Genomic DNA, 12475 nt, shown 5'->3' on the forward strand with positions numbered 1-12475 from the left:
GTGCTATGGTTTATACTTGACATGGCCAAACTTTCCCCCCAGGGGATCCACAACTCTTTTGTGGATACGTGCGTAGCGAGCATGGGACCCCGACTTAATGTGGCCCTCCTTCCTTTTCCGCTTCCTTCCCTATCCATCTTCGCCCCCCCCCCTCCCCTCACCTCTGGCTCTTTCCTTCCCTTTCTCCCCCTCTGGGAGTATGGTTTGTGCCTATGTCCGGAGACGGACCCTCGTAAATGTAACACATTCTTCGCCTTCTCTGCTTGGATGGCTTCAGCCTTCCTTTGTCCTTCTCTTTTCCTTACCTCTTCTCTTTATTCTTTTCTTCGCTGCGGCGTTTGAGACCTCTCTTCTTTCCTTTCCCTTTCCTTCCTTTCCCTTTCCTTCCTTTCCCTTTCCTTCCTTTCCCTTTCCTTCCTTTCCCTTTCCTTCCTTTCCCTTTCCTTCCTTTCCCTTTCCTTCCTTTCCCTTTCCTTCCTTTCCCTTTCCTTCCTTTCCCTTTCCTTCCTTTCCCTTTCCTTCCTTTCCCTTTCCTTCCTTTCCCTTTCCTTCCTTTCCCTTTCCTTCCTTTCCCTTTCCTTCCTTTCCCTTTCCTTCCTTTCCCTTTCCTTCCTTTCCCTTTCCTTCCTTTCCCTTTCCTTCCTTTCCCTTTCCTTCCTTTCCCTTTCCTTCCTTTCCCTTTCCTTCCTTTCCCTTTCCTTCCTTTCCCTTTCCTTCCTTTCCCTTTCCTTGCTTTCCCTTTCCTTGCTTTCCCTTTCCTTGCTTTCCCTTTCCTTGCTTTCCCTTTCCTTGCTTTCCCTTTCCTTGCTTTCCCTTTCCTTGCTTTCCCTTTCCTTGCTTTCCCTTTCCTTGCTTTCCCTTTCCTTGCTTTCCCTTTCCTTGCTTTCCCTTTCCTTGCTTTCCCTTTCCTTGCTTTCCCTTTCCTTGCTTTCCCTTTCCTTGCTTTCCCTTTCCTTGCTTTCCCTTTCCTTGCTTTCCCTTTCCTTGCTTTCCCTTTCCTTGCTTTCCCTTTCCTTGCTTTCCCTTTCCTTGCTTTCCCTTTCCTTGCTTTCCCTTTCCTTGCTTTCCCTTTCCTTGCTTTCCCTTTCCTTGCTTTCCCTTTCCTTGCTTTCCCTTTCCTTGCTTTCCCTTTCCTTGCTTTCCCTTTCCTTGCTTTCCCTTTCCTTGCTTTCCCTTTCCTTGCTTTCCCTTTCCTTGCTTTCCCTTTCCTTGCTTTCCCTTTCCTTGCTTTCCCTTTCCTTGCTTTCCCTTTCCTTGCTTTCCCTTTCCTTGCTTTCCCTTTCCTTGCTTTCCCTTTCCTTGCTTTCCCTTTCCTTGCTTTCCCTTTCCTTGCTTTCCCTTTCCTTGCTTTCCCTTTCCTTGCTTCCTCCCTGTGCATGTCTGAAGGCCGACCCATGCATTTTCATGCATAGCCAGTGACGGGGTAACGCGTAATTCCCCGCCCCGGGTAGACAGGTAGGACATGTACGTACCCCCTGGTAACGGCCAGGCCCAGGGAGGGGTGATTACCCGAGCTGATACCTTCCGAAAGTGCCGATTAGTCCCTCCGTCCGTTTCTCGGGAGGTGTGACCTGAGGTGTGACCTGAGGTGTGAACAATCACCTAAGGCGAGAGTGCCCTCAGAGGGCCCCCACAAGGGAGGAGCGCGCCATCGGAGACGCCGGTAATCATGGGGGATTCTTCCGCAATGGTTTCCTCATCTTCCACTATGTCTGCTCACAAGCGTAAGTTCACTGAGTCTCAGCCACAGACAGTTCTTCCATCGTTGCCACAGTTCCTTGTTTCTCAGTCTGACGAAGATCACGACTTCTCCACGGTCAAACCTTTCATTATTCAGAATGGTGTCGACGCAATTGCAGGTCCTGTAAAGTCTTGTTCCCGATTACGGAATGGCACCTTGTTGTTAGAAACAGTCTGTGCCCTCCAGGCACAAAAATTGCTGCGTACTTCACTGCTCCACACCTTCCCTGTCCAGGTGGAAGTGCACTCGCTCCCTCGACGGATTGTCCGACGAGGAAATTCAACACTACCTGTCTGACCAGGGCGTAATGGCTGTTCATAGTCATGAAACGGGTTGACACGAACATCATTCCAACCCGTACTGTCTTCTTGACAGTTGACAAAGTTCAACTCCCATCGAAAATCAAAGCGGGCTATCAGATAATTTCCGTTCGCCCTTACGTCCCAAACCCTACGCGTTGCTATCGGTGTCAGCGGTTCAATCACACCAGCCAGTCCTGTTCCAATCTGGCCAAATGTGTTACGTGTGGCAAGGATACCCATGAGGGTGCTTGTCCACCTCCATCCCCTCGTTGCATCAACTGTATGGGTGACCACGCTGCTTCCTCTCGAGATTGCCCCATTTTTAAAGACGAAAAGCTCATTCAGGAAATCAGAGTGAAGGAAAAGTTGTCGACCTTTGCTGCTCGAAAATTATTCGCCAGCCGAAAGCCCACTGTGCCTCAGACAGGAAAATACAGCACTGTCCTTGCCTCTCCTCGGCCAACAAAGGAGGCGGCCACGCAGACTTGTGATCTCACCTTTAGTGTCACGGTCGTCAGATCGGCCAGCGCAAAGATCGCCCGTTCAACCTCCCCACTTTAGCCTGCTTCATCTATGGCTCACCCTTCATCGGGTTCTGATAAATCTCGATCCCAAAAGTTAGACACCCGGACTTCCAAAAAAGAGCATACTCGTGAAGATTTTTTATGTACCCCAACTTCACAACCATCTGTTCTTCCTTCATCTAAACATCGTTTCCAAGAAGGCTAATAAGAAACCCAGTTCCTCTCCTTCTCCGCCACGGCGTGTCTCATCTACAGCACCACCTGGCGGTAACCGCCCTCGGCCGTCTTCTGTGTCGCCGAAGTGCACTGCTGGCGGCCGATCAACCGGCCGATGGCTGGTGGCAGGAGCTGCTCCTGAACAACCTATGGATCAGGATCTTCTGCCTTCGACTGAATGCCGTTCCATGCTGTCGGTCGCAAGTTTGGTCACATTCTTCCATTTTCTGTCCACCCTATGTCCATTATCCATTGGAATATCCGCGGAATTCGAGCCAATCGGGATGAATTGTCGATTCTCTTACGATCCTACTCGCCAGTCACCTTCTGTCTTCAGGAAACAAAGCTGCGTCCCCACGACCGCTTTGTCTTCCCCCATTTTCAGTCAGTCCGATTTGATCTCCCCTCTGTCGAAGGTACTCCAGCACATGGAGGACTCATGATTCTTCTCCATAATACTCTCCATTATCACCCAATCCCCATAAACACTTCCTTCCAAGCAGTCGCTGTCCGTCTTTCCCTTTCTGGATACACCTTCTCTCTTCGTACTGTATACATTCCATCGTCCACATAAATGGCACGAGCTGATCTCCTTCATCTTCTTGGTCAGCTTCCACCCTCCTATTTGTTGGTTGGAGACTTCAATGCCCGCCACCCGCTTTGGGGATCTCCACATCCTTGTCCGCGTGGCTCACTATCGCTAGACGTCTTCCACCAAGCGGATCTAGTTTGCCTCAACACTGGGGTCCCTACATTTTTGTCTGCCTCCACGACAAATTTCTCTCATTTGGACCTTTCGGTCGGTACTGTTCCGCTAGCTCGGCGCTTCGAATGGTTCGCCCTTGCTGATGCACACTCGAGTGACCACTTTCCATGTGTCCTTCGATTGCAGCCTCAACTGCCATATATGCGCCCGAGACGCTGGAAGTTTGCCCAAGCCAATTGGACACTTTTTTCGTCTCCAGCGACATTCGATGACAGTCACGTTCCTAGCATCGACGATGAGGTCACTCATATTACAAACGTTATTCTGCGGAACGTTCAATACCTCGCACCTCCGAATTGCCCAGGCGCCCCCCAGTTCCTTGGTGGAACAAGGCGTGCCGTGACGCAATACGTGAGCGGCGACGTGCTATTCGCGTTTTCAGACACCATCCTACATTGGCCAAATGTATCCGCTATAAGTAGTTCCGTGCGCGATGCCGTCGTGTCATCCGCGATAGCAAGAAGGCAAGCTGGAAATTCTTTATTAGCTCATTTAACACCTTCACTCCCTCCTCGGAAGTTTGGAGTCCGATTCGACGGTTATCAGGCGCGCCTAGTTTCTCCCCGGTCTCTGGGCTCACTGTCGCGCATGATACATTAGTGGACCCCGTCGCAATTTCTAACTCATTGGGTCAACACTTTGCTGAGATTTCGAGCTCTTCAAATTACCCGCCAGCGTTTCTCCCGAAGAAACGTGCAGCGGAAGTGCGACCTCTTGCTTTCTGCTCTCAAAATCGCGAAAGCTACAATATTGTTTTCTCCACGCGGGAACTCCAACATGCACTCTCTTCTTCTCGCTCCTCCGCCCCAGGACCGGTTGGTATCCACGTCCAAATGTTGCTGCATTTATCAACCCATAGTCTGCGTTACCTCCTTCGCCTTTATAATCGAATTTGGACCGACAGTACTTTTCCCAAACGGTGGCGGGAAGTTATCGTCGTTCCTGTTCTGAAACCTGGCAAGGACAAACATCTCCCCTCTAGCTATCGCCCCATTTCTCTCAAGAGTAGTGTATGTAAGGTTTTGGAGCGTATGGTGAATTGCCGTTTAGCCTGGTGGCTGGAGTCCCGCAGTCTTTTAACGACTGCCCAATGCGCTTTCCGAAAGCATCGTTCTGCAGTTGACCATCTTGTTGCTCTCTCCACTTATATCATGAACAATTTTCTCCGGAAACGCCAAACAGTAGCAATATTTTTTGATCTGGAGAGATCATACGATACCTGTTGGAGGACAGGCATCCTCCGTACACTGTTCTCTTGGGGCTTTCGCGGTCGGTTGCCCCCTTTTTCTTGGCGAATGCGGGTAAACACTACTCTCTCCCGTACTTTCTCCCAAGAAAACAGGGTACCCCAGGGCTGCGTGCTAAGTGTTGTACTGTTTGCCATCGCCATTAATCCAATTATGGATTGTCTCCTTCCTGATGTCTCGGGCTCCCTCTTTGTGGACGATTTTGCGATCTACTACAGCTCTCAACGGACCAGCCTTATTGAAAGACGTCTTCAAGGCTGTCTCGACCGCCTCCACTCTTGCAGCATCGAAACAGGCTTCCGCTTTTCTCCCAGTAAGACCGTTTGTATTAATTTTTGGCGTCGTACGGAGTTTCTTCCACCTTCCTTACATCTAGGACCTGTCAACCTTCCGTTTTCGGACGTCGCTAAATTCTTGGGTCTTATGTTTGACAGAAAACTGTGTTGGTCCTTCTACGTTTCCTATCTTTCGGCTCGCTGTCTGCGATCGCTCAACACCCTCCGTGTCCTGAATGGTACCTCCTGGGGAACGGACCGAGTCGTCCTTCTCCGCCTCTATCGCGCCTTAGTGCGCTCGGAATTGGACTATGGAAGCATAGTTTACTCCTGCTCGGCCGTCTATTCTTCAGCGTCTCGACTCTACCCACCACCGTGGATTACGTTTAGTGTCTGCTGAACCTCCGCTGTCCAATCGGCGAGCTGTCCTAAGTCGTTATGCTAGCCGTTTGTCTTCCATGCCTGCTAATCCGGCCCATGACATTTTTTTCGACGCCTCCTTGGATTTAGTGTATGCAGGCCGTCCTTCCTCCCTACTACCACCGGGAGTCCGCTTCCGTCAACTACTCCATTCTCTTTCCTTCCGTTTTCCTAAAATTTTCTTGACAGCTTGGGGCACAGCACCATCTTGGCTTCGTCCCCGGACCTGCCTGCTCCGTGACCTTTGTTTCCCAAGGATGGTACCCCTTCACTTGTTTATCATCGGGTATTTTCTGCTCTGTGCACAAATGAAGGAAGCCACATTTATTTACACTGGCGGCTCAAAAACATCGTTTGGTGTAGGGAGTGCGTATATTGTTGGCGACACCCCAAATCGATTTCGGCTTCCCGACCAGTGTTCGGTTTATACTGCGGAGCTTTACGCTGTTCTCCAGGCTGTCCAATACATCCGTCGCCATCAGCGGATACAGTATGTTATCTGTTCAGATTCTCTCAGCTCTCTCCTCAGTCTCAAAGCTCTCTACCCTGTCCACCCCCTGGTCCATCGGATTCAGACTGCCTCCACTTGCTCCACTTTGGGGCGTCTTGGTGACGTTCCTCTGGATCCCAGGACACGTTGGTATCTATGGAAATGAGGCGGCCGATATAGCGGCCAAGGCTGCAGTCTCTCTTCTTCGGCCAGCTATTCGCACGATTCCCTTCGCCGATCTACGGAGTGTTTTATGTCGTCGTGTTGTTCTTTTATGGCATGCACATTGGTCGACACTACCCCATAATAAATTGCGGGACGTGAAAGATCTTCCCTGTGCTTGGACCTCTTCCTCCCGAACGCGTCGTCGGGAGGAGGTAATTTTAACTAGACTCCGGATACGGCACTGTCTTTTTAGCCATCGACATCTTTTAAGCGGCGATCCTCCCCCACTCTGTCCCCACTGCTCTCAGCTGTGGACGGTAAGACACCTTTTACTTGAGTGCCCCTATTTTACTCCGTTACGCGCCCGTCTACAGCTGTCGCCTGAAATATCGTCCATTTTAACAGATGACACTCGCTCAGCCGATCGCGTTCTCGAGTTTATTAGTGCCAGTGAGATGACGTCAGTCATTTGAAGCTCTTTTTGGGACAACCAACCCCTTTCTATAGTGGTTTTTTAACCTTTCCATCTGCTTTTAGTTTCTCCAATTTTTTGAGTTTCGTTCCCATTGCTGCTGGTTTCCAGTTTGGTTAGCATGCCCAAACTTTGGCATGTAACAGTTTAGTGTCAACAGCTTCTGAAGAAGGCCAAATTATTTTGGCTGAAACCTAGGTAAAGATTGGTTTCTATTTGCAACTGAGGCTGACGCGTTATCTGTTTAATTTTGTACGTAGTGAAATAATCTTTAATACCTAAATATGGTTCTTTCAACAATGAGGTGATTGTTCAAAAGCCTATGTAAGAGTGTGGGACTGTTTAGACCGGATAGACACTCAGAATGCTGACTGTGTGTGCCCGCAGGAGCGCACCTGAGTGCTGACGTGATGGCCTGGTAGCTGGCAGCCGGCAGCCGAGGACTCCGCCATGCTGGTGCTGTGCTACGTGCTGGGGGGCGTGGCGCTGCTCGTGCTCACGCTCTACCTCACGCTCGAGTTCCACTACTTCATGCGCATGGCCATCAGCGTCCTCATCGCCAGGTTCTTCAAGTCAAAGGTCGCCATCCTCGACGAAACCTACACCTATGGTGAGCATGTCTTAAAGACGCAAATGGATATTTAGAAGGTACATCACAATAGCGTAAGCACTTAGGGTGGAAGTACACAGTAAATGAAGCAAACAGTTTTCGAATACACTCTAAGACAAAAGAAGCGACGCACCAAAAGGAATTATCCGTAAAGGGCTGAAATCTGCAGATCTGATGTACATGTACAGACTAACATAATTCCAGAAAGTCAACAGCGCGTTCGTTCACCTCTGGCCCTTATGCAAGCAGTTATTCGGCTTGATATTAATTGGTAGTTTCTGGATGTCCTCCTGAGGGATACTGTGCAAAATTATGCAAATAGTGCGTTAGATCATTGAAATACCGAGCTGTTTGTAGGGCCCTACCTGTAAATTTACAAAAGTTCTCAACTGGGGAGAGATTCGGCAAACTTGCTGGCCAAGGCAGCGTTTGAAAAGCTCAAACATGAGCAGTAGAAGCTCTCACCGTGTAAGAGCTGGAACTATCTTGCTGAAAGACGTCTGCCATGAAGGGCAACAGAACTGGTTGTTAGAATACCGTCGACGTATCACAGTACTGTAAGGGTGCACCTGATGACAACCAAAGGTCATTATAACAAAATGAATACACCTAGCCGCATACAGGCGTTGATATACGTCAACGGGGACAGTTGAAAATGTGTGACCTGACCGGGCCTCGAACCCGGGATCTCCAGCTTAAATGGCAGACGCTCTATACTTCTGAGCCACCGAGGACACAGAGGATAGTGCGACTGCAGGAACTTCTGACACACCTCCTGTGAGACCCACATTCCCAACTTAATGTCCCGCACTATATTCATAGTGCCCCTGCCCATTATACTCGTTATTCACGGCTTTTTGCCGATTCCCGTATTGGGCACTGTTTGTGTCTCCGCGAAGAAGAAGAAGAAGAAGAAGAAGAAGAAGAAGAAGAAGAAGAAGCAGAAGAAGCAAAAGAAGGTAAAATGGCCGGTGAGCCATATATATGTCATCAGTTATGACAATTTCTGGCGATAATGAGCGAGAAAGTATTCCAGATATAATAAGAGGCTACGTAACAAGAGATAATTGCGTCCAAGAATGTCGAAACGATAAACGCTGATGCCATACACATACGTGATTGTATTAGGAACGTGAAGTCAGTGTACTAAGCGTTATAGGATACACACAATATCTTGGTTCACCAGTAATGAAATATTTGGAGATTTGGCGTTAACCCGGCTTTATTATCTTGGCTCACTTTTTTCCCCCGACGGAGGAGGAGGAGCTGGTCCATCACATCGCCTCCCAGCCTGGAGGACCTGGTCATTTTTACTAAAGGTTGTCTTCCTTTAGCCGTTGATAAGATAATAAGCAACTACAAGGTAGCAGCTGCTAATTTTAATTTCCCCGTTATCCCCCATACCTAGAGAGAACATTCTCCTATGTGCAACCTAGGGAGGCGTCCGATGCGAGACTAGAAACTTCACACGGGGTTAATAAAAAATGTAAATACCTTCTAAAACCGAGGGGAGGGGGGTGGTGTTGGACCCGAATTATTTTGCGGGCTGTCAGTAAAACTGCAGAATTAATGCAGTATGATAGATTTCAAATATGGACAGAGAGGTGCATGAGACATCCTTTGTAACGTAAGCTCCCGTTGGTTTTCTTCTTTCTATTCGTGTTTGTATTGGAATTAGATTGCACGCTACATGAAAGATTTGGATTCGCATTCTGGGATACAAGCAGTAAGTGTATCAGTTCCTAGAAGTTAACTGTGGCGAGCACGCGTCTGCAACCTGTGAGCACCCTAATTTTCCTCCAGTAAATTTCCACACACAGTGCTCTTCGTTTACCATCTGTCCAAAGTGACAAAGGAAGATGGTTCCTTGCTGTTGCGGCTGGTACCTCTGCGTCGAACTAAGCTCTTCTTAATAATTTTATATTATTATTATTTTATTATTATTAATATTTTATTATTATTAATATTTTATTAATATTATTTTATTATTATTTTATTATTAATATTATTTTATTATTTTATTATTATTTTATTATTATTATTACACACGTTACAGGCCTTTGTCAGACCACGCGAAGCATTTATGACTGCTTGTTCTTTCTGTCCTTGCAGTACTCTTTCATTCGTTCGCTTATTATTATAATAATAATAATAATTATTATTATTATTAACATTTACATAATTATCATCATCAGCATTATTATTATTATTTCGTGTGGCTCACTGGCCTGGTGCAAGTCTTTCTATTGGACGCCACATCGGCATCTTGTGTATCCCTAACCAATCCCATTTATATAAATGGGAAAAAGGAATCTATAGTTTAACGTAAAATCCGAACCACGTGCCGATTTAAAGACTTCTCACACCGTTGGGAGGTGACGGCTAGGTTAAAGCGCAAACTGAGAAAACCAAGGCCCGACCGGGATGCGATCCCGCGATCCCTCGGTTCCCAGTCATACACTTAACCGCTAGAGAGCCAGGCCCGACATAGCTTAGCAGTCTCCCACATCTGTTGCGTTCTGCTTCGACGCAATAGAAAACAGTTGACGTCACTTAGGTAACGATTTGTGTTGAATTGGTCCGTGAGTATCTTTAGATTTTGAAATTGTTCTTACAACAAGTTTCAGATTTTGCGGCCAACCCAGCTGCAGTGAACGAGTAGCTAATTACAGAGATCTTCATGCCCCAACGCCGAAAATGTCATGTAAGAGTTAACACCCAGTGAATGATGCTAATACTGCAATTTTGCGTTCTTACTAAGTACGATCAGTTAGAGATGATCGCTTTAATATTATGAGACATTACAATCCACATGCATCTACACTCAATCCTTCCAGATCTCAAAACGTTTCTACACGCCTCTTGCCTTGATGCTGCACACAAGCTCCGCTGTTTTTTGCTTTCCTGCGGAGCGCAAGGAAATTTCTCTAATAACCTGCTAGATCCCTGCTGGGGAGCAATTTGTCACTGCGGAACGAAACGGAAGTCGTAAAATAGTCACGTAAGTGCTAACACGCCACAAGTAGTGTCATTGTGATACGAGCATTCTGATTTCTTCTCCATCTAGGTAGCATGGCATGTAGAACTGTTTCGTCAGCTGGTTCGTTCTGATGTGAAGCATTGCCAGAGCCGGTAGCTCTTGCGTCGCGTCTTGTCTGGCAACACTGGGAGCAATAGCTCGCCACCAAATGGTCACACCCTTGAATCTGGTTCATGTGTTACAACTCGATCCATCCAGGGCTAATGACAGTTTCAATGAAACCTTTTTGAGCGTTATGACGACCATCTGAAAAGGACAGCTGCAAAGACAGTCGAAATGTTGGTTTGAGTTTTGTAATTCTACTCAGCGTTGTCGTCAGTAATATTAACTATAAGGGGTGTTCATAAAGAAACGAGCCGGAGGAATAATCACAGAAACCAGTACCTGTATCTTAGAAGTATCGACCCTGGCTGTTGAGACACTTGTCCCACTGTGACACAAGGCCGTGAATGGCTGTCTCGTAAAATTCCCGGGACTGCGATGTTAACCAGTTCCGCATCTACAGCTGGACGTCATTGTCTGAGGTGAATCGTTTGCCCCTATGCTGACAGTCTTCTTTGACCAAGATGGCCCCCTTCTGATTCACTTCCTGCAGCACTGGACGACAGTGAATGAATGCCCAGCGTTACTCGCAAGCCTTGACCACCCTTCGCCAAGCAATCAAATCCAAATGACCAGGCAATCTCACCCATGGGGGCCATTCTGCTCACGACAATGCATAGCCTCATATGGCAAACACAGCCGCAGCACTCCTGCAGAAATTCAAATTGGAGTCCGGACCTCTCTCCCTCTGATTATGCCGTTTTTGGTCCCCTTAAAAAAGGCTCTGAGAGGCAAACGATTCACCTCGCATGACAACGTCCAGCTGTACATGCGGAACTGGTTAACAACGCAGCCCCTGGAATTTTATGAGACAGCCATTCACCACCTTGTCACAGTGGGAGAAGTGTCGAAACAGCCAAGGTCAATACTTCTAACATACAGGTTCTAGTTTCTGTAATTATGCCTCCGGCTCGTTTCTTTTTGAACGCCCCCTTAAATGAGACTTGGCTGTACGGGCCAAGTCTATTTCCAAGACCTTTCTATAGAACTTCATAAGGTCTTATTTCTTTGTCTTTAACATTCATTCAGTTGTGGATATCATATGGAAGTCAAAAGCTCTTTTCGATTAAATGTGCTGATTATCCTTTGGTGCTGTTTAAACATTTGATCTGAGGTCAACTTCATTGTTAAAGCTGTCGAGATTATTGTTCTCCTTAAGATTGCCTGTATGATTCTTTTTATTTGTTTGAGATCGATACTGAGTGCAGCTAATACAGTGTTAATGCACTTGATATACTTTGTCATTAAAATGTCATTATTTTATATCTTCACTGACGAGACGTCGATATGGAGTCAAATAGAAAGAGTTGCGCCAAGGGCCAGAACGTCAGATGTCTCCCAGCCAAAAACGTCATACAATCATTTCTTTTTATTCAGATACTCTACAGAAATGCCTGCTAAGACGTGGATGACTGCGTTAGATGATGCAATATTTGTCACACCTCTTGTCGGTGGGTACTGTCAGAAAGCATTATTTTTACTTACTCACTTTAGCAGGCGGTTCCATTTATCAGCAGCTGTCTGTTCGCAGGGCCACAAATTTCTATCTTGCCCTTTCTTTTCTGACACACCTCCTTCCCATGGTTTTGGCTTTAGTTCCTCTGCACTTTGCCCGCGTCCTCTCTGGGCTGTTCCTCCCTGCCAGAGAAGAGTTGAGCAAACGCTGCCCACTGCCGTTATGGTTGTTCCTCCATCCGTCGGACATGTTCATACTATCACGGTGCTCGAGCATCAGTCCCATCTGGACAGGTTCCACCGCATCAGTCTCCTTTCTTACATATCCATTCCTAAGTCGATCCAAGCGAGTCGTCCTCATGCTCCGCCATAGCCCGTCCATTCCGACTGTCTGTTTTCTCCCTTCTTATCTCGTTCAATGTCTTCAGTGTCCTACACTCTGAGCCACATTTCAGAATTCTTTCAACCACAGCGCAACGAATACTTGCAGACTCCAAAAGATACTATTTAGCGATCAATACCTACCCCCGATTGACTTGTCCAGTGGGATATGTTCACTTCATACTAGTCAGTCTTATCGAATAGTGAACACAGATATTTGAACACTTCCGCGTTTCTTACCCGGTCAAACTCAAAAACTAAATCCTCAC

General features: G+C 47.3%; 2 protein-coding genes across 2 annotated transcripts in view; one reads left to right on the forward strand and one right to left on the reverse strand.

The window, feature by feature from the left end:
* Nucleotides 1-479: 479 nt before the first annotated feature.
* LOC124606005 (vicilin-like seed storage protein At2g18540) lies at nt 480-7070 on the reverse strand (the record flags this gene model as incomplete). Its single annotated transcript, XM_047137968.1, has 2 exons — nt 7014-7070; nt 480-1253 (listed from the first exon to the last, which is right to left on the reverse strand). Coding segments are annotated over exons 1-2 (831 nt in total), but the record flags the coding sequence as incomplete, so codon positions are not given.
* The window catches only part of LOC124606208 (protein THEM6-like), a 115711-nt gene continuing 110244 nt past the window's right edge, over nt 7009-12475 (forward strand). Inside the window, exon 1 of the mRNA XM_047138180.1 lies at nt 7009-7228. Within this exon, the coding sequence (XP_046994136.1) occupies nt 7069-7228 (160 nt within the window). The 5' untranslated portion in view covers nt 7009-7068. The remainder of the gene's footprint in view (nt 7229-12475) is intronic.

Source organism: Schistocerca americana, chromosome 3 (genome assembly GCF_021461395.2).
Source record: "Schistocerca americana isolate TAMUIC-IGC-003095 chromosome 3, iqSchAmer2.1, whole genome shotgun sequence".
NCBI classification, from domain to species: Eukaryota; Metazoa; Arthropoda; class Insecta; order Orthoptera; family Acrididae; genus Schistocerca; species Schistocerca americana.